The 21,374-nt window shown below is 35.8% G+C and overlaps 4 protein-coding genes across 5 annotated transcripts in view; 2 read left to right on the top strand and 2 right to left on the bottom strand.

Annotated features, from left to right (window-relative positions):
- Positions 1-4,992, bottom strand: part of LOC128214277 (ribonuclease 3-like) — a 36,916-nt gene extending 31,924 nt beyond the window's left edge. The window contains exons 1-4 of one of the 2 annotated variants that reach the window (XM_052920663.1): positions 4,936-4,989; positions 2,049-2,132; positions 1,482-1,623; positions 9-82 (exon numbers count right to left, since the gene is read on the bottom strand). In XM_052920663.1, the coding sequence (XP_052776623.1) occupies positions 9-82; positions 1,482-1,623; positions 2,049-2,083 (251 nt within the window). In that variant the 5' untranslated portion in view covers positions 2,084-2,132; positions 4,936-4,989. Of the gene's footprint in view, positions 1-8; positions 83-1,481; positions 1,624-2,048; positions 2,133-4,935 lie in introns of both variants that reach the window. The other variant, XM_052920664.1, reaches the window with a different exon arrangement.
- Positions 4,993-6,829: 1,837 nt separating this feature from the next.
- On the top strand, positions 6,830-15,462 carry LOC128212854 (histone chaperone asf1b-B-like). Its single transcript, XM_052918230.1, has 4 exons — positions 6,830-7,014; positions 11,792-11,907; positions 12,350-12,526; positions 13,446-15,462. Exons 1-4 carry the CDS (start codon positions 6,906-6,908, stop codon positions 13,692-13,694), a joined length of 651 nt encoding a protein of 216 aa, XP_052774190.1. The 5' UTR covers positions 6,830-6,905; the 3' UTR covers positions 13,695-15,462.
- Positions 15,463-17,205: 1,743 nt separating this feature from the next.
- Positions 17,206-20,416, top strand: LOC128213942 (uncharacterized). The gene is made up of 5 exons (XM_052920060.1): positions 17,206-17,305; positions 17,441-17,558; positions 18,333-18,370; positions 18,613-18,730; positions 20,303-20,416. The coding sequence occupies exons 1-5, from the start codon at positions 17,248-17,250 to the stop codon at positions 20,313-20,315; spliced, it is 345 nt and encodes a 114-aa protein (XP_052776020.1). The 5' UTR covers positions 17,206-17,247; the 3' UTR covers positions 20,316-20,416.
- Positions 20,400-21,374, bottom strand: part of LOC128213941 (coiled-coil and C2 domain-containing protein 1-like) — a 47,031-nt gene continuing 46,056 nt past the window's right edge. The window contains exon 26 of the mRNA XM_052920058.1: positions 20,400-21,024. Within this exon, the coding sequence (XP_052776018.1) occupies positions 20,989-21,024 (36 nt within the window). The 3' untranslated portion in view covers positions 20,400-20,988. The remainder of the gene's footprint in view (positions 21,025-21,374) is intronic.

The raw sequence follows: 21,374 nt of genomic DNA, 5'->3' as shown, positions 1-21,374 counted from the left end.
ACATGTACCTGTGTTTATGTCTTTTCCTGTGTCCCTCACTGGAAAGTTCAGATGGTTCACGATGAGTGGACCGGTGCTGAGACTGAAATTGAATACTTTTACATGCATTTCTAGGATAACTAGGAAATGAAAGAAACAGCTATATGCAAGGTGTAAGACTACCAGAACTTTACCTGGTTCACCAGGGTACGTATTACAGAAGTGCAAAATTTGGAATTGTTATATATCTTGGAAAAACTAAATTATTAAAAATGGTGTTTTCATTTTTGAAAACTTAATTATGTTTCCGTATTTTAATTGCAGTTTACACTAAGCATAACAGTCTACCAGTAAAATAAAACAGTTAAGGATATTGTTGAATTTAAGGAAAAACTACAATTCTAAGTTAAAATGCTTCTGTAATATGGCCCCATTATTTAAGATTACAGACTTCCTTGTGAATTATATAATGTCTAACCCTGTGAATGGATGAAAAGGCTTTGATATATTTTTAATATCTTTCTTTTCAAGTAAACATTTTTTTATTTAGCAAACATTTTTGCTTTATATATTTAGGACTTCAAAACTGATTTTCTGACAGAAAATCTGAGAGAGTCAAGTGGAATCTTTAATGAATTACAGTCTCACTCCACAACATAAAGACCTTCACCCTCCCATTATTATTGTTGATATTTTTATCACTATTGCTATGAAACAATAACACTAAATCCTGTTTCACAATGCAGGCTATGTGTTAGTCCATGCTGGAGTACCTACCCGACAATGCAGGCTATGTGTTAGTCCATGCTGGAGTACCTACCCGACAATGCAGGCTATGTGTTAGTCCATGCTGGAGTACCTACCCGACAATGCAGGCTACGTGTAAGTCCATGCTGGAGTACCTACCCGACAATGCAGGCTATGTGTTAGTCCATGCTGGAGTACCTACCCGACAATGCAGGCTACGTGTTAGTCCATGCTGGAGTACCTACCCGACAATGCAGGCTATGTGTTAGTCCATGCTGGAGTACCTACCCGACAATGCAGGCTATGTGTTAGTCCATGCTGGAGTACCTACCCGACAATGCAGGCTATGTGTTAGTCCATGCTGGAGTACCTACCCGACAATGCAGGCTATGTGTTAGTCCATGCTGGAGTACCTACCATTCCATGCTGGAGTACCTTCCCGACAATGCAGGCTACGTGTTAGTCCATGCTGGAGTACCTACCTGACAATGCAGGCTATGTGTTAGTTCATGTTGGAGTTCCTACCCGACAATGCAGGCTATGTGTTAGTCAATTGCTGGAGTACCTACCTGACAAAGCAGGCTATGTGTTAGTCCATTCTGGAGTACCTACCCTACGATGCAGGCTATGTGTTAGTCCATGCTGGAGTACCTACCCCAACAATGCTACCCAACAAATCAGGCTATGTGTTAGTCAATACTGGAGTACCTACCCGACAATGCAGGCTATGTGTTAGTCCATGCTGGAGTACCTACCCGATACCTGCTTGATGCCACTGAGCCATTGTCCTCTGTTACTTCATCAACAATCTCTGTGTACTCCCCGGGGTCAGAGGGTAGCTCTCCCTCATCACTCCCGACAGTGTCCACTGCCTCCAGACCCTCCATGTCAGGCGAACTGGCAACGAAAGAATTCTACAGATTATTGATGTATTCTATAGTATGAATAATTTGCTTTTGCATATAGCAAATTTAATAAGTAAATTTACACTGTTTGCGAAACCTGTATTACAAACAAAACAAGTCTGGTAAACTTTTGCCAAGCTAATAATTGACATGAACAAAAATAGTAAAGACAAATTTTTGGTATTCAAAATGTCTGAGACAGTTTTAACCATTGATCAAGCAACAGTATATGAGAATTATGAAACGTTCATTTTTTATCAAAATTTATGAACATTCAATTAATACAATGAAGACTCAAGTACATGGCTTAATAGAACATTTCAGAAGATACTAATTAGAAATGACTAATTTTGTTTATTATAAAGATGGTTAGCCTTGTCAGTTGCACAGAGTTCTAATATGTAGGTAAAATCATACGCTGGTGATGGACTGGCTGGGCCTTCATTTGACATTTCAGTTGATCTCAGGCTTGTGTAAATTTAAAAAGCACCTGTATGGTATCTGAAAAAGGGTTCATAGTTCAGTGATCAAGGAAATTTGACTGATGGGCAGACTGATGGACAGACCAACAGACAGATATATTGTTTTAGTTTAGTCCATACAAATTTCTTAAGGCTTGATTGTGATGAAAGCTGAGAGCTTACTGAATTTCACTAGTCATGTTTCCTGTGGAGAAACCAGTTTTGGTGTCCGTTTGGAGAATAAAAAATCAAGGTACATAATTTGTATTTAGGGTTAAAATGGAGTTATGTTTCTTGTTGTAAGATGGTCGTAAATAATTTTGAATTTTATTTAGTGCAATGAATGAAAAGTATAGTTTTTTTATTAAAATTCCAACTTGCCCTTAACTTTTACTTGCCTAAAACTTTAACCTAAGTCAATCAGGGCCATAACTTGTATTAAGGATATGGAGTTATGTAACCTCATTGGGTGATGGTCATGAACAATTGTGTGAACTATTAAGTCAATTGAATGAAGGGTATAGAAGTTATTAATAAATATCCCAACCTGCCCTAAAACTTTAACCTAAGTTTCATAGTCAATCAGGGGCCATAATCTGTGTAAAGAATAATATGGAGTTATCTAACCTCATCATGTGATGGCCCTGAACAACTGTGTGAAGTATTAACTCAATTGAATGAAAGGTATTGGACTTATAAGTGAAAATCCCAACTTGCCCTAAAACTTTAACCGGATGCTGACGCTGACGCCCGGGCGAGGAGTATAGCCAACCTTTTCTTCAAATAGTCAAGCTAAAAATATTGCGTTGAAGGTATGTCTGTCTGTTCTTTCTACGTATGGATTTTCATTTAATTGTGATATTATTCGAAAATTTAAAGCATGATGTGTATTTTGTATAAAACTTGGGTGTATATATTACAATGCTGCATTGGTTGACCTTTCAGCCAAATAGTTAAAATGGCTCAGTTATATCATTTTTATGGGCAAATTTCAGATTATGTTTTCTTTCTTAGAAAAAAACCTTCAGGACCTATTATATTTGTTTAAAGTGAAGCAAAAAGATTCAGCTTTCTACAATAGTTGGTTCGCTATTCTCAAAATACTAACTTATCAACATATGTTTAACATACAAATACATGGTTTCAATTTTGCTTTTTAGAATTTCTGAAAATGATTCTAAAATGAAAAAGGGGAGGGTATGTTCTTTTTACAAAGACACTAGCCTATCCATTTGGCATAGGCCCAAGTGAGATAATCAGGGGTGTTCATTTATTGTCCAAGTCCACTGGCTTATCCATGGGCATCAGCCCCTTTGTGATTTTTAATGTTGTAAGGTTAAGCGGCTTAGGGCACAAGATTTGTTAAGAGTACTTGCTTATTTTTTTGTAAAATGCACTTTTTTTGTATGACAAAATAAAGTGTGGCAAATCAATAGGAGAGTAAGATACTGGTATTAAGAAAATGATGATATTAGCTCAAATAAGTCTGAAGACCGCAATCTTCATTAGCGTTACTGACGCTAACGGTCACTCAAATTTAAAGGCTTTGTTGTTGCATAATTGGTTGATTGACATTACAACGTGATGTTATCAATATATTGTTAAAAAGTCAAAATATCCATCATGTTTCAATAAGTCCTGGTGGCCTTGCGGTGAAGGCGCCTATGTTCTATTATTTTTTTTACTTGACCATTGTTGGTTTGCACCCTGCTTATACCAGACACATTTTTATGCTACAATTGTTTTTGATATCAAACGTAAAGTAATGATAAATTAAGTGTTTTCAGCTTATTGGAAAAACTAGTTTTTAGGTCCTAAAACATGAGCTAGTCTAAAATAATAGACGTGTTATACGGGATTCTTCCAATCCCTAACGTCTAAACGGGAATGTGCAAAAAACGGGGGTGTTTTAAAAATATTGAAATTGTTTAAAGGGAAGTATTTTATGGTTGAAATTGATCATAAAGAGTTATATTCATATTTTACCATGTAAGTGAAATGTTATTTTGCACTAAACAAGCATTTTATGCATTAAAACAAGTTGTTTACCTTTCCAATAAAACGAAAGCTGACTGACACAGACAACAATTATGCGAAGGGGAACAACTCGATACAATCGTAATAGCTCGGCCTCCTCCGACAAAGCTTCGAGATAGACCTCGTTATACAATCGTAACAACTTGGCCATGGCCGAAATGTTCCGAGTGATTTAAAACTGTGCCCTAAAGCCTTGCAGGTGCCCTTCATGTATATATCGTTATGTTTTGACAGAATGAAATGAAAAAAAGCTGTCAAACTCATAATTATAAGTTGGATATTTATTTTTTTGTGTACGGAACTAATATAAAATAACATTATCTGGTAATATTTCTTGTTTTTATGATATTTTATAGACGCTATATGCTTTAACCCGGAATCCTGATCGGAACAACTACCCACTTTTGATACTAAACAATTTGTACGTGAAGGATTTGCCATATCAAAAATCTAAAAAAAATCCGTCAACGTACAATTATTTGGACTAAAACATGAGCCAGTCCCTTTAAGACCTAACCTGGTTCTTTAAATACACCAGTGTTAAGCCCTGTCAGAAAAAAAAACATGCTCAACATCACCACCTCTTAAATTGAGAGGCGGTGGAGGCACCATGTAATATTGTAATCATGACGAGTATCCGAATATCGAATGGTGTCCGGATTTGGTTAATTACAATACCATACTGAAAACGCAAAATGTACGGGGACGAAACACCATAGACTAAGCGTATGAACGCAAACCAATACATTAATAAATTAAAGTATATTCAAAATAGATCTGCGTTACGACTGTTGGCTATAACTTACGTTTTTTCTCGGTTTCATTTCAATTCATTGTTGGGTGCGGCAGACAACAGTTTTTTGTACATACGGTCAAGTCGTTGGGTCACGGACACTACGGACCATGGACATTACGGACCAGACATTACGGACCAGATTTAGGGACACTACGGACCAGATTTAGGGACAAGTCGTTCACAGAAAATCCATAGTAATTTCGCGTTAAGGAAAGCTGCGCCCAGTCTTGCACTAGAAAGCCTCATTACTAACTTGCCAATCATTTTTTTTTGCTATGGTATGATTTATATTATATGGAAGAAAATTTTCCAAGCTTATCCGTGTATAAATTGCAATAATAACATTTTAGATAATATTTATATAACGTTATGACAATTTTTCGTAGGACCACACATTTTTTTTAAACCTGCACTGGCGGTCAAATTTTGCCGATTTTCATATAACGGCTTTTTTAACTCGCCGTTTCAATGTCATTTTTTTGTTATGAGCGTATTTTACATTAAATGAAAGGTAATTTGTTCAGCTTTATATCGGTGTATAATTTTTTAAAATACCTTGTTTAATAATTAAGAAATGACGATGTGTGTGAAGGCACACATGTATTTAATCGATATAGCATCGTTGTAAATCATTAAGCGTGCGCTGATTTCTATCATATTCAATTGTTATCAATGATGAAATCAACCGACGACAGTATATTCAGACTGGCTTAAGATTTACTGCTTGGGTTCTCCTCTCTTTAATACAGGAAAACCCCAAAACTTGTATATATATATATATATATATATATATATATATATATATATATATATATATATATATATATATATATATATATATATATATATATATATGCTTTAAAGGGGTAGACACCAGATGGTCCCGAGCAAAATAATAAATGCAACAAGCATGCATGTTACTGCTTCATCTGTAGCATGATGTCAAGTTTATGCTAGTTTTTTTTTACATTTTTCAATCGTAAACAAATCATCTGGAGTCTAGCCCCTTTCAGTTAGTGAAACGCCTCAAATTGTTCATTATGTCAGCGAAAAAAAAACAACCTCGACACTGCGGAGTGTTCTTTCTCTGACATATAACGGACATTTTTCGGTCTTTTACCCTTACTGGGGCTTATGCTGTTCCAGAGGTCAAAGATTTTGGGTTAAAGTCCTTCTTTTCTGTTTTTTCCTTATGGAACAAAATACCATCTAATATAGCACAGACTAAGAAATTACCTGTTTTTAAATTGCTAGTAAAGATTTTTTTTTAGATAGTTTGGCATAATTATTTATGGTATTAAAAGTCTAGAGTTTTAATATAGTTTTTGTTTCATTTATTTATTCAAAGTTTTTCAGTAAAGAAACTATTTTAACTTGACCTCGCATTTTATAAGTACTACATGTATACTGTCATATTCATACTATAATGTGAGAATTATATATAACTTTCTCAACTTATAACTTTATATGTAAAGTGACTGTGATACAACTAAGGCAATATTTATTTTAATGCATAAGGACTGACTTTTAATATACTGGTGCAATTTCGATTACAGCCATATTTTTATTTAAATATGCATGTACATGCTTCCCTATGCCATGCCGCCAAAACAAAGGACCACAATGGAAATAAGAGTTTTCTCTTTTTTTGTGTCATCCTTGGTTCGGTGTGCCTGTCATGGCTATTGGTAATATCATGTATGTATAATGTTATTTAATATACATATTATTTATTTTTAATGTCCATGTATCATCACGGTGCTTTCCTTACTGAAATAAATACTGTGAAATAAAATCTGTGTAGTAAGAAATTTCTTTCTGCTTATATTTCGTTGGGTTCTTTTTAATATAAAACGGCCAATTAAAATGTGTGTTTCATTCGGTAAGATGTTTGACCAATGAAAATCGATTGCGCAAATGTCAACTAAATCGCCATTTTATTCGCGCCATACTTTGTAAACACATCTTAATTTTAACAAAATGGCAAAAGTTAACATCGTCAACGTTGTAGTCCTTGATAACCCATCACCATTTATGAACCCTTTTCAGTTTGAAATAACGTTTGAAGCTTTGGACAATTTAAACGAAGGTAACTATCACTTATGTTCACTTCAAGTCAATTTAAAGTAAAATGTACATGTAATAAGCCTGGGACTGGGAGGAAAGTCGTGCTCGATTTTGGGCTTGAATCCTCGACCGCCGGAACTGTGTCGGGTCAAAAAAGGCCCAGTACCAGAAAGGCCCACTGTGAAATCAGTTTCTTATCACTGGTTGGCCTCAGTAAAGTAATTCTGTGGGCTGACGTGAATGAAACAATGGCACGGCTATCAACCGGATTCTTCCTGATGAATCCGTAATAGTGTGGGGAAGAGTGGCGGCTCGAACATTAGATGGCGACAGGGCTTCTGTAGACACTAGACAGGGTCCCACCTGTCGCTGTTATGCAGCAGTTGTTTTTTTTAAATTTAATATTGGTCGGTGTTCTGCATTCACTTTTGCTTTAGCACACCTTTAAAGCTAAACAAGTGTCTTGTTGAGTGATATTCAATGTATCATTGATAAAAAGTGTAGTTAATACATGTCAGGGCTTGACGTTAACTTTTAAATCCACTGGTCCATTCGGACTAGTAGATATATTTTCTACTGGTCCTGACCTAATATCCACTGGTCCTGACCAAATTGATACTTTTTGATGATATGATTTTAATTCTTTGCCTGTGAAGGTTTATTATATACACACATGATGAAAATAATAGTGAGCTTTTAATTTTAATATAAAACTTTAACTGGTTAACATTACAACAATGAAACAATAGTATGAGGATTGACTAGAATATCCGTTGGATTATCAGGCAGCAATAAAAGATATATAGTACATATATGACTTGAATGTACATTAAAATTTGTCAATCACATTAGCAAATGGCTTTAATTTACTATGCATACGATAAATACTTAAAAACCAAATTCAATGCTATAAATATGGACGAAATGATTTGGTAAAATAAGTTATTGGAATTTTACATCGTAATAAAGATTGACCTAATTCCGATGATTTCACAGCTATCGTAAACTGTTCTGTGCTGTTTACTTCCGGTCGCAGATGTAACGCATGCGCAAGGGAATGTAAATAAAAACAACGAACGCTGCTTGCACTGCATTTATTTGTTGGATTATACATATTGTCAGATTTAGTCAGGGATCATGCTTAACATTTCTGATTAAATTATTTCTTCTTGGAAATTTCACTGGTCCAGTCGGACTAGCCAGAACTGGTTTCTACTGGTCCGGACCATGAATCTGGTGGTCCCGGACCATCGGACCACCGTTAATGTCGAGCCCTGCATGTATACATGTTTTATAGTCAATTTCATTGATGTTTTATATACACAGTATGTAAAATTTAAACTGATTGTTTAATTAGAACTTTGAATCTTTGAGTGTATTAACACATGCATTAATAGCAGTCTAAGACTTTAAAATGTCAAGTTAATGATATAAATGTTATGTTGTTCTCTGATTTTCACCCTTTTAGAGGATGTTTTGTGACTTTTCCTCTTTTTTTTCGAAAACCAAAACATAAACAAGGAGTGGCCTTTGGCTTAGTGTAGTCCATATAAACAGCTGCTTCAGAGTCTTTGACGATTTTTAGCTCGACTATTCGAAGAATAAGGAGAGCTATACTACTCACCCTGGCGTCGGCGGTGGCGTCACACCTTGGTTAAGGTTTTGCATGTAAGCACCTTTAAGTCATTATCTCAGAAAATACATCAGTAATTGCATTGAAACTTTGGATATGTATTCCCAACTATCTTACATACTAAATTAATGAAGTTAGATAACAATTATTTGAATATAATGCAAATAATAGGCCTTTATTATTCGACTTAGAAATTCTGGTTAAGGTTTTGCGTGTAAGCACACATAGGTTAATATTTCAGCAACTACTTGAGGTATTGCATTGATACTTGATACAATGGTACTCCAACCTACTAAATTAACCAAGTAAGATAACTCTAGTTTGCATTTAATGCAAAATAATTGCCCTTTATTATTTGACTTAAAAATTCTGGTTTAGGTTTTGCATGTTACCACATTTAAGTCAATATCTCAGCAAATATATCATGTATTGCATTGAAACATTAGATATGTACTCCCAGATAACACTTTTTTGAATATAATGCAAATTATGGGCCTTCTGGTTAAGGTTTTGCATGTAAGCACACATAGGTTAATATCTCAGCAATTACTTGATGGATTGCATTGAGACTTTATACAATGGTACTCAACCATCCAATCTACTTAAATAACCAGATCTTGCTTGCTAGCACACTTAGGATAATATCTTAGCAACTATTTCATGTAATGCATTGAGACTTTATACCATGGTATTCAACCACCCAACTTAATTGAATAACCAAGTTAGATAACTGTATTTTGCAAATAATGGCCCTTTATTATTAGACTTAGAAATTCTCGTTAAAATTTTGCATGGAACCACATTTATGTTTATATCTCAGCAAACCATGTATTGCATTGAAGTCTAATCTAACAGTGATCTAACGTTTCAATCCTTACATTGAAAAGCGGCGGAATAGTCGAGCGCGCTGTCTCTGTGACAGCTCTTGTTGTTATGGCGGCTCTACGCATCCATATCACACTTGTTGTTTTCCTACCCAAGAATGACAGATCCTAGCCCTAAATACATTGAGCGGAAAGATAACGGCACCTGCTAGATAGTTAAAAAAATGGCGATGCTTTTTTGACAGAACGATCTAAATTTGTGTTTCATAAAACATTCAGGTGTAATAAGAGAAAGGTATTGGCTAAAAATAATTCATGTTTTACTTTTGTGTTTTTATATAACAATGCAGTGTTAAATATTTTGGAGTTACAGTTGAAAAATATATCTTACATTCGTCATTGGTATGAATCAGTCGGCTTGTGGCGTTAAGGCAACACAATGAAAATCCAAATGTTAAAAAAAGTTCCCTATACGCTCATTATTGTGGCTACTACTTAGTGTTACCTTTAAAGTAAACCTGAGTGGAAAAGGCGCATGCTGTAGGGCTCGGAACCCATTAACCAAGGCAGCTGATTCTTTCCCACACACTACAGAACAGAATGAAACATAGCTTTAGCTTTTGTATATACATTATAGTTCTCCTTAAAACAGACTTGTTAAATATCCTTGACTAATAATGATTCACAGATGTAAGGAATTAATAAAAAATAATAATAAAGTCAAACAAAGCAGTGAGTTTGTTTACTTACTTTAATCAGACATGCCATTTCTTCATCCTTATTTCCACAGGTATTAAGCACAACAGGTCAAAGTTCACATACATATTGTCAACAGACAAAAATGTGTACATTCAGGGAAACTGAACATTCTAGATGCCATAAGAACTGAAGCCCAAAACTTAAGATTATGTTTTGTGGCAAGTATGGTTGGTTTCTATGGCAATCAATTTGGAATAGTAAAACTACGTTGTTTGTGTGTACACTTGTTTGTAGTGAATTTAAATGTTTTAAACATCTTTTTCCTGAGTTTGACAGCAGTTGCTGTAGTGATAAGTTTGTAGTAAAAATGACATCATAGCCTTGAAGATGAATCAATACAAAAGTGACCACAAATTAACGTTTGTTGCGATTTTAGGGACTAGGACAATAATAATAAATAACAGTTAAAGTCAAGACTTGTTTAGGTCATAAACAGAATAATTTAATTTCAAAGTGGGTTAGGGTATGTAAAAATTATTTACTTTTACGTAACCTTGAATAACCACTAGCGGAACCGGGGGGGGGGGTCTCTCTGGTTCTAAAAAATTGTCTCCGCTCTTCAGCGCACTGGATAACCATTGAAGTATATATTTTTCCACTCGTATTCACTTTTGTAGTAATGCACATTACTCTTGCTATATATATGTATATATATTTATATATATATACATAATTCAGGGTTCTATTTTAATTTAGTTTAAACCATCCCAAATATTAACGGATTAGTTTCTAAAGTACTACTTATTTTACTGAAATATCGCCTTTTTTTCCAAATTTGAACTGACCCAATTGCCATTTTGGCGGGACAGAACTTTGTATAACTGACAATTTTTTGTCTTCATAGATTAGAAAGGTTGCATTGACATGACCCATCCTATGGCCACACCCCCTCCTTAAAAAAATCAGTAAAAAAAAATCCGGACCCAAATTATTTGGAACATGATCATCTATCTCTGAACCCTTCATATCAACCAAAAATTCTAAGAAAAAAATCAACCAAAATACTAATATTTTATTTTGTTTTGATTTTCATGATGATAGACTGTGCCTCAAAATCGATACGATTTTAGCCAAATATTGCCACTTAAAATCTGAACACAAAAAATCAGTGCACAATATGAGGAAAGATTAACACTCTTGTGTAACTGTCATCCTTTTATTTGTGTTAACGAGAAATAGAGAGTAGACAAAATGAAAGTTGCTTTTATTCAAGTTTTCACTGGCAAAATTACCTTAAAACTCAACTTGCAATTTCCAATTTTTACTGGCATTTTGCATGAGTGAGAGTGCTCAATTCGTTCTTAAAATAAGTCATTTTAAGGTGTGATTTCTAAATATTTCTCTGCATTTCCTTATAAGAGCAGCGATTAGGGGTTTTAATCACATTCAGTGATAGATCTAGTTTACTTAAAGTCCATCCGGATATGGGTTGTCCCATTTTGGTGCAATATTTAGGATTTAGCTTAGTATGGTATTCCCGAAAAGGGTAATATCTTCCCACTTTCAGCTGAAAAGGCCTTGATCATGATGGCATTTGTATGGTGTCAATTTGATCCTTTATAACCTGGCATGCTGTATTTCAGACCTTGAATGGAAGATAATTTATGTTGGTGCTGCAGAGAGTGAGGAGTTCGACCAGACACTGGAGACCATCCTGGTTGGGCCGGTCCCGTGTGGACGACACAAGTTTGTCTTTCAGGTAATAACACAATGCCACTTTGAAATAGTTCAAACTACAGTATACTCATAACAGTTTCTTGGAAGGAAAAAAACATAGTGTTTTCTATAAAAACTGTGAATTATAGAAATATGTACATGATTCTATGTGAAGGGAAAGCTGACATGCCATGAAAGTTGTACAGACATTTTAATAATTATCTTATTATGAGCATGAATTATCAATACTGAAACCACCTTATTGTTTATTAACCAAGGATGGTTTAAGTTGTGGTAGAATACACAAAATAATCTCACTCAGGTATTAGTCACTGGACAAACATATATCATATATATGATGTAGCATCAGATTTGTTTCAACTGTTCATGTATGAATGTATGAATATGCCATAGTACTTTCACGTTGGAATGCATGTTTGGGAGCATTAGTAAATAAAATTATAAACTGATATGTTAATTCATAGGCGGGTCCCCCTGAGACTTCAAAGATCCCCGTTGCAGATGTGGTTGGTGTCACTGTGGTCCTGCTCACATGTTCGTACCGGTCCAAGGAGTTTATTCGGGTCGGCTACTATGTGAACAACGAGTATGAGGAACCGGAGATGAAGGAAAACCCTCCAACCTCGCCACAGTATGACAGAGTGAGTTTCCACTGATATTTTGACTACACTTTTAAAAATATTTGTTTGTTGCTTGCCCAGCATAGCAAACACAAATATTACCTTTTCAAGCATAGTAATCAACATTGGGGTTACACTGTTATCAATCAATAACTTTTGAAGCACTGTTTAGTCTTAAAACTGTTCATTGGTTATGATCAGTACATAACCAGACCCCTGTAGATTTATGGGTCAGTAGGTGAAAGGGGATGGTCATTGTGACCTTTTCAAGAAACATTCACAAAACCATCAGCTTTTGTTGTAAAGCAAGCTAGCGGTGAGCTTGTCTTATTTCAACGATGGTGATTGATCGGGTCTGTTTGTTTGTCCGTCCTTCTGATGATGGTTTGGGCTGTAACTTGGCCGTTCACTGTGTGATTTTGATATAATGTTCACCATGAGAAGCCAGTGAATCACATGTCAGAACTATGTCAAAGGTCAAGGTCACCTTTATGGATGTGGGCCGTAATTTTTGAAATAACTGTACTAATGTTTGCTGTAAAAATCCTGGTTGTCGTCCTGAAGACCGTTGCTGGTAGGTCAAAGTAACAATGAAGGTCTTTGGTAAAAATTCCGTGTATTTTGATTCTTTGTATTTTGGCTTGTAGGAGCTGTTACTTTGCAACTGTATATGTTGATTTCAAAATAACTTAACTCAAATGCAGACGGAATTTGGCAGGCTCAACATTGTTGGTATTTCGCTTACAATGTTTTAGTTTAAATGAGATTAGATGGTCTACTTTTGAATTGTTGTCAACAGACAACTTAAGTCTTTCTAAGTATGTAAGTATGTATGTTTAGACATATATGTCAGTTAAATTTAGTTTCCAATTTTGTGGACTCCTTTAGGCTATAGACATACATGTAGTAAGATTACATTAAATAATTTCTCCATTTCCAGCTACAAAGGAACATACTAGCAACCAATCCCAGGGTAACAAGGTTCAAGATAGACTGGGATGACATTGTGATGCCCGTCAACACAGAGAACGGGGAGAACATCCCACCACCTGCAAGCCTCGAGTCAGAGTCCAACCAGATGGGCATGTCAGGCTCCCGACTCCTCGAGGAGACAAAGCAGGCCCAGGTTGTCCCCAGCATTAACACTAATGGCATAGACATGGATGAAACAAGCATCAGTATGTCTTGAAAATTAGTGTACAGTGAGAACTCCTTTGGGTGTATTGTGTGCAAAGTGGAGATGGTCAGTCAAATAGGGCAAGCTCTTCCACCTTGGGGATTGACTGGAAATGTTGTTGATAAAATCTTCGGACAAAGACATTGTTCAGGAAGAAATGTCACATGTTAAGAGCTTACTCAAACAAGAGTAATCTAGACAGAAGAAGTGGGTGTGAATTGTTTGGAAATTACTCTGTTTATGAGGAATGCATTGTATCAGAGTTATTTATAAATGGAGTTGTTGTTGTTGATAGTCAAGTTTAATTAAAAACACATAATGTATAAAAAAAATGGAACTACTGTGTTACAGTAGTAATGATAATGAATGGAAAATAAAATGAGTAACTGCTTTTTAAAAGGAACAATGACATTTCTTTAATTCTAATAAAATTTGTTAATTTGAAATGATAGACCACATTATGATCGATTTATTTCACCTCCTTCAAATGTTGTATTCAAAACAAAAATAAGTGATTCACATGCTATTTATTACTTAACTTTCATTTAGCCTATGTTGTTATAAATGTCTATGTATGGATGAGCTATTATGTTCGTGTGGATATAAATCCGTCTCCAAAAATATATGTGTGATGATGACTACATCACAGCTTCTGATATTTATTTTATTAGCTTGTTTTTTGTTGTTGTTTTTCAAAGAAGATGAAATTTTGGTAGTGATTGTGTCATGCAAAAACATACCCCTTGACCACAACTCTTCAAAAAATATTGAAGATATTCAAATAAAATTTGGTACGCATGTTGCTAAACACACTCCTGCATGTAAAGTAAGGGGCCAACGCCCCTAACTCGAAGCTCTAATAGTCAAGTAATGCCTTCTGTTTGACTGTACAATCATCAACAACAAATGAGCATTGACATTCACTCTACAGCCCTTTTATTCTCTAACTTGGTTGAAAAAAGATTGTAATTATTACTAATAATTACTTATGGGTAATGTTATTTTTTGTTTGAGTATGTTGTATTGTGCCTGTTCAATGTTGTAAAGGAACAATTGTTACTACTCGGACATTATGGGCAAACAACTAATCATAATAATGTTTTCTAAAAATGTGGTGTAATTGGCCATTCTTTAAAAGTGAGTAATGTGTAAGATTATAGGGAATTTCAATGCATTTCAACATCCAATTTCATGTATATCTTAGCTGTGTGAAAATAAGTAAAACAATTTCTGATTTAGCAACCTAGGATTTTGTTAACATTTTGAATCTGGATATATCTTCAATAGATTATTAATATTTTTAAAATGTGCATGGCGAGGCTATGGAAAATAAACAGGATGCGATTTAACAAAATTTAGCAGGTTGTAAATCAACTACGCACATAAGAATCTAATTGCAATATCCTTGTGTACATGTACACACATGTATATTTTTGCTCAAACCAATCTTGATATATGCTGGGTAAATCATCCCAACAAAAAACTGAATATTACTCTATGTATACTTTGTCTTGTTTTCATTATTTTATGTTACTTTTAAGAATGTTGTGTTTGTGTATGGTGTTGCATTGCAGTTAAAAAAGTATTCAATCGCAACACCATGTTCGATGTATGTGCTTTGTCTAATAGATGGATAGTGCTATGTATGATAAACCAGGTTACACTTAACAAATGTATTTCATTGTTCCAGCAAGAATAGTGCATGATTTATGTATGAACAGACAGTTAGGTATCATGTGGACTCCAAATAAACATTCTTTTACAATAAAATGTAAATGTTTGTTCGAGTTTTTTTTGAAAGAGGTGTCACTTGCATAACTACGATGAAGACACCATTTGGTTGTGAATCAGAATGCATGCACTGTGTTAAGATTCAAATCAGAAGAACTATGTTTGGTTAAGTTTGACCTTAGGCCCGGTTTAATCAAGTGGTATATGTGTCCGCCTTTCAACCAAGAGATCATGGCTTTGATCTCTACGAGGGGAGCGTTCTCTTGACCTTTTAAGAGCTCCTGTGAGATGGACTCGTGAAAGGTAAAAGCCTGTAGCTATCTTCACAATGATAGCACCAATTACAAGTAAGGTTCATAAGATAACCGTTGACCTTGTCAACTTCAAGTTAAGAGAGAGCGAAAACGTTGCAATGCCACTTCCAATGGTTATTGTTTTTGACAGAAATGTTATTGGTGACATCGACTTGTTCAGATTCATTTCAATGAGACTGTATGAATATGACTTCTGACCGCGCCTGTAGGCTGCATTGTATCCGTGCTGTGAAAGGGAAATTTGAATGCCGAAAGGCTCATCGAACGAGGTATACATACTGCCAAATGGAAATTTAGCCCCAACATGTGGGTGTGTTACAACGATGAATGAAATCTTAAGCGTAACACAAACTCGACTAAAGAAAGAGGGTTCTGTCCCGGTTAAATGGGGACCATCGAGGCAAGGCGCGTCACTGGGGCTCGGTGCCCATGTGTCAATACAAGGGAAGCCCAGAGCCTCGTCTTGCACGGAACATGATTCACTAATGCTATCAGAATACTACTTTTAAGGTAGCACACCCCGAATGGGCACCAATTCAAACTATGATCGGCTTGATAATTTCTTAATGTGTATCATTTCCTCGATTCAAAAACAAAATTTAAAAGAAATTTACCGTCAAATAACAATTTTATTTAAATTTTAATTACTCTACCCCCATTTCAGAATTGTCGATAAAAACGACATCACCCGAGAGACAAGAACAATCCTTTATTTCATTTATTTTTCAACATTTTGGTAATAATTTGGTATCAGAGTAACAAGAAATATATTTGCTTTCAGAAATTATACATTATTGATCACATCACCAACAATTATAATCATACTGTACTGAAATAGCCATATGGTATTTCAATTTTACCATACTGTTTTGACCTCGTATAATTGGAACATCGATGTTTAAAGGCAAACATAACAAGTTCTAGACATACTCATTACCTGTTCTTTATAAATAATTATCTTTAATCTTTTGGGAAGATTATGCCAAATAATCAAAATGTTTTACCGTCTCATTTAAAAAAAAAAGTTTGTAATTCCCAACCATATTTCCAGCCGTGCCTGCAAGTTATAAAATCTTCACAGAAGCTTATATTTATGTGTAAAAAATGTATTTAATTAATTTTTAATGAAAATACAATTTATCTTTTGTAAAAATTGTGAGCTTATGAAAACAAAGAAGAAAAAAAAATAAATATTTGTGCTTCTGGCTGGATTCGAACAACTACCTTGAAACCCTCAAAAGGGTTGTAGTCCTGTGCTTAACAACATAGACTAAAGCATTAAAATTGAAGAGTTTCAAGTGGAGGTTTTCATTAGGTGTGTGCTACCTTAAGATACGTTACAGTGGTAGCTCCTATCATGACTTTAGGAAATTTATGTCAGTTGGGGTCAGTTATGAAACACAAGATAAGGGCTCGGCACGTGGCGAACAGTGCGGTTTTGATAACATTTAAGGGCCGTCGACCTTTTCGGACCCTTCTGTATAGGTTGTGGTGTCAGTGTAACAAGGCTAAAGAACAACATGGTGTCTGTGATCGTATTAGCCGGCTTTGTGGCATTCGCTTCTGCCTCGACGTTAGGTCTGTTCTTATATTTCTATTGTCTCATAAATATTTGGTTTCCGTTAACAAATACATGGCGCGGTATCGATAGGTAAACGTTTGGTATTAAGTATTTTGACGGCGAACAGACAACATTTCTACTTATGTCTGCAGGTCCGTGCTATTATGATGGCCATGAGTACGCGGTCAATGAGACGATCACGATCCCCCACTGCCTCGCCACGATGACCTGCCTCGGAGATAACAACTACGGGAACGTCGTCTCCCTAGGGTCAGAAATCACACTTCTACCATGTTTGAGCGAGTTGTCTTTGTTTTCGGGCAGCAAGTAGAATGAGCGTTACTGTTTTATACCAAACGTGTGTATCAATTACGTATAGGATAGATCACAAGTAGCCGTTTCATATGGAACTTATCAGCGAGCGTATCCGACGTAGACAACAGAAAGTGTATTGCTTGTTTCTCAGTCCGATACACTACATTTGTATAGAAAAATGTCAGGAAAGCACAGGAAACAAACATTTCTGTAGTATTAAGAACGTCCTTGTTACATAAGAAGTAGTTGCACGATTTGCACGAGATTTACCAGTTGAATTATCCGACAGAAAAACAGTTGTGTGTGAGATTTATCAAACACTTTTGCAAGCCTATGATGGAGGTAGCTGTTGCCTAAAACGCTATTCAAGTATAGCGAATACTATTTATTAAACCTTTGTATTCCTCAACTCTTGTGAATAAATGATACACTCTCGCCAAAGCGCTCGGGTCTAATCTTAATACATGTACTCGGCGGTTGCGAGTGCCGTTACTATTACATGGTTCCCTCATTTAGCGTACCGCATTGTCACAATATATTGTCACTACTTATCGTAATTCAAAGGGGGCTCGTATTAAAAACAGATCAGTAAATAGCGACTTCAATTTGTCACCCATTTTGGTAAGATATATATACATGTATAACGTTCTAAGAACACCTAAAACTGTTTGCCACGACGTTCCTTATTACTACTCATGGTAATCTAAAATATTTTTTATCCTATTCTAGAGGCGTGTGTCCGGACAAAAGGGAGACCGATGGTCAGAGTAAGTATTAAAATGTTAAACGGGACATCTCCAGTGTTTAAGCAGCCCAGTATCTTCTCCCTTATGTCATAACATATTATGATTACGTACAAAACGGTCTTGTGCCTTCATCTTGGTTAAGAAAATGTTTGATACTTGATCTACAAAAAACACACATACTCAACCTACGTTTAGCTGGGAGAAATGTTAGGGCTTTCAGTTTATATACACACCCTAACCTAGCTTGACCCCTCCCCCAACAGGCGGGTGTTTGTATGATGGGACCGTGTATGGAGTGGGGGACAAGATCATCATCCAGCCATGTCTCGCTGAAATGACCTGCCTGGGCAATAACGTCTTAAGTGACCCCGTCGCTGTCAGGTAGGTGACGTCATTACTTTCATGAGAACTGGGCCATGCTTTTTACTAATACAATGTAACCATTAGTTATTCAGTGTCTCCCCAATCCCAAGCGTTCATTCATAAAAGTTAAACTGAGTTTCTCAGCTGTCGAACGGTGAGAATAACGGCGTTTTTTTACACACTTACTGGAAACCCATTCTTGCATACCGGAAGTGTGTTTCCGGTCATGAGACCAGTGCTGGAATATAAGTATCTATCATGTGAAAAATCCGACCCGAGGGCACGTGCGTAAGCCGGTAACGAGGCTTGCCGAGTTACCGGCCACTCAGCGTGCCCGAGAAACGCATGATTGATATCTTAATTTATCAATTTGTGGCAAAAAATGACGTTGAAAACGAACTTTTGTACAATTACACCAAAAAGCGCGTCCGACGTTGTTTACTGACGTCATAGAGCGCAGTAATTTTAAATAACTAAAACTAGCGTTTTTTACGATTATTTATTTTCAATTTTAATTAAAAGTCTTGCAAACATATATATTTGACTGCGCTTAATTGAAATGGCAAAATATACTATTCATATATCATACAATAAAAGAAGTGGCGCGTTGTTGCGCGTGAATCATCTTACATGGGGTATGTAAGATGGGGTTTTCCATCACTGGTCACATGACCGGAAATACACGTCCGTTAAAAACGCTATTTTTAGATATTCAAAATTACTGCGCTCTATGACGTCGGTAAGCAACGTCGCACGCGCTTTTTGGTGTAATTGATATATTTAGATATGCAAGAAAAAATATCAATCATGTTTTTTCGGTCCGGATCGAAAAATCCCACCCTCGGGCACGCTGCGTGGCCGGTAACTCGGCAAGCCCCGTTACCGGCTTACGCACGTGCCCTCGGGTCGGATTTTTCTATCCGTACCAGAAACACATGATAGATACTTATAATCTTACATGAGTGGCTATGGTAGATGCTTTTTCTCCAACGTCAGTTAAACAAAACTAAGTAAAATGTATTTTTTGCTGGAACTCTTCTGTGCTTGGTGAAAATAATTGCGTATGGATATGCGATGAATCGTGGTTGTCATGGATATGCGCGCAGTGATTCAGGTTATGTTGATAGTCAAATCGGTATTTAAATAGTTAGTTCTACGGAGAGTGAAACATTATTTCTTGAAAGGTGCGTGAAAACTGTTTTATGGTGACATAAGTAGTCTGGTGCCTTCATCTTGGTTAAGATAATGTTTGATACTTTTAAATTGACAGTTCATTAAATGTTTGTTGACTGACTGGTCACTATAATGCAAGGACGCCGTCAGCGGTCCGTTATATTTCTTAAACGAATCACCTCGAGTCCGGTTCCTGGTTAGAAACCAGGGATCAAGTCGTTCCTGAACCAATGAGCCATTTCGTTTCTGGGAATGATTTTTATGAGATCAATACTACAATTGTAAAACTCTCCCACATAGGTAATAGCACCATTAAGGGCTAGAATACCTAACTAGACAGGCGACAGTGAAGGCGCCATTTTAAAAGGCTGCTAAATAAACATGATATATGTGATGCCTTTGTTCATATTTTTTCAGTGATTCCTGCTAGACCACAAGAGCAACAACGCCGACATTTGTTGTTTGCATTTGTATTTATTTTAATTATATTCACTAACAATATTGTAGAATAAATAACAACATTATACACAACACCTTGGTTCCAGAGTGTTCCCCACACAAACTAACAACAAACACCAACAGTAAGTGGTCATTGCCAGATCCAACATCACTCACAGATTGATTTCCCTTTTATGATCCCAAAGAAATGATAAGCAAAACAATAAACAGTTAAACTAAACCTTTCTTGTCTACATTTTCTTTATAACATATCATGGTAAAATAAACTTCATTCAGCTGAACGCAAACATCCCAATTAACAGCAAGCAAAAAATGACATTCTTAGAATATATTTAGCAATTACAAATGGAACTTAAAGGGCTATTAGCCATGGGTAAAAAGGCAACACATCTTGCATTGTTCATCTTCTGTATGACATGACGCGAAATGTATTTTGATAGAATCATTATTTATAACCTTATGCCATTTAGGTCCGTTATGCATTGAACATAAATGGGACAATGTTACAGTGAAGCACACAAACTATTTGATGAACAGAACACATGCACGTTGGTCCAGCCTTCTCAGCTGGGCAGGAGCCAACACTGGCCACAGGACATGGTCATCTGCTGTTTTACATGAAAACTACCCATATATATTCACCGCTATATGTTGGGTATTTTTGTCCTAATTGCACTGACCTGAAAAAAGATTTGCCACATTAGAGAACTCTTAATGAATTAAGTGTGTTAATAGGTTTTAATACACAGTAATAAGTTACTTAGTTATTGTTACAAACAATAAATATGAAGTTTTCTACAATCAGTGTATTAATTGTTGTATTGCAGGATATTACATATACTTGTGTACAGCAGGAATTAACATCAATGGAACCAGTGTTTTATTGGATTTTTAATCACCTGTCCCTTCCTAATTGCGAAAATATTGCCGAAATTAATGATATAATTGCGAATATACTTTTTTATGTGTACAATTTTATGTTTTAGAGCTGGTCTTGGAAAGATCAGTAGAACAAATGGACTCTCTTTTG

Source organism: Mya arenaria, chromosome 13 (assembly GCF_026914265.1).
Source record: "Mya arenaria isolate MELC-2E11 chromosome 13, ASM2691426v1".
Taxonomy (NCBI): domain Eukaryota; kingdom Metazoa; phylum Mollusca; class Bivalvia; order Myida; family Myidae; genus Mya; species Mya arenaria.
This window is presented reverse-complemented; position numbering and strand designations above follow the sequence as displayed.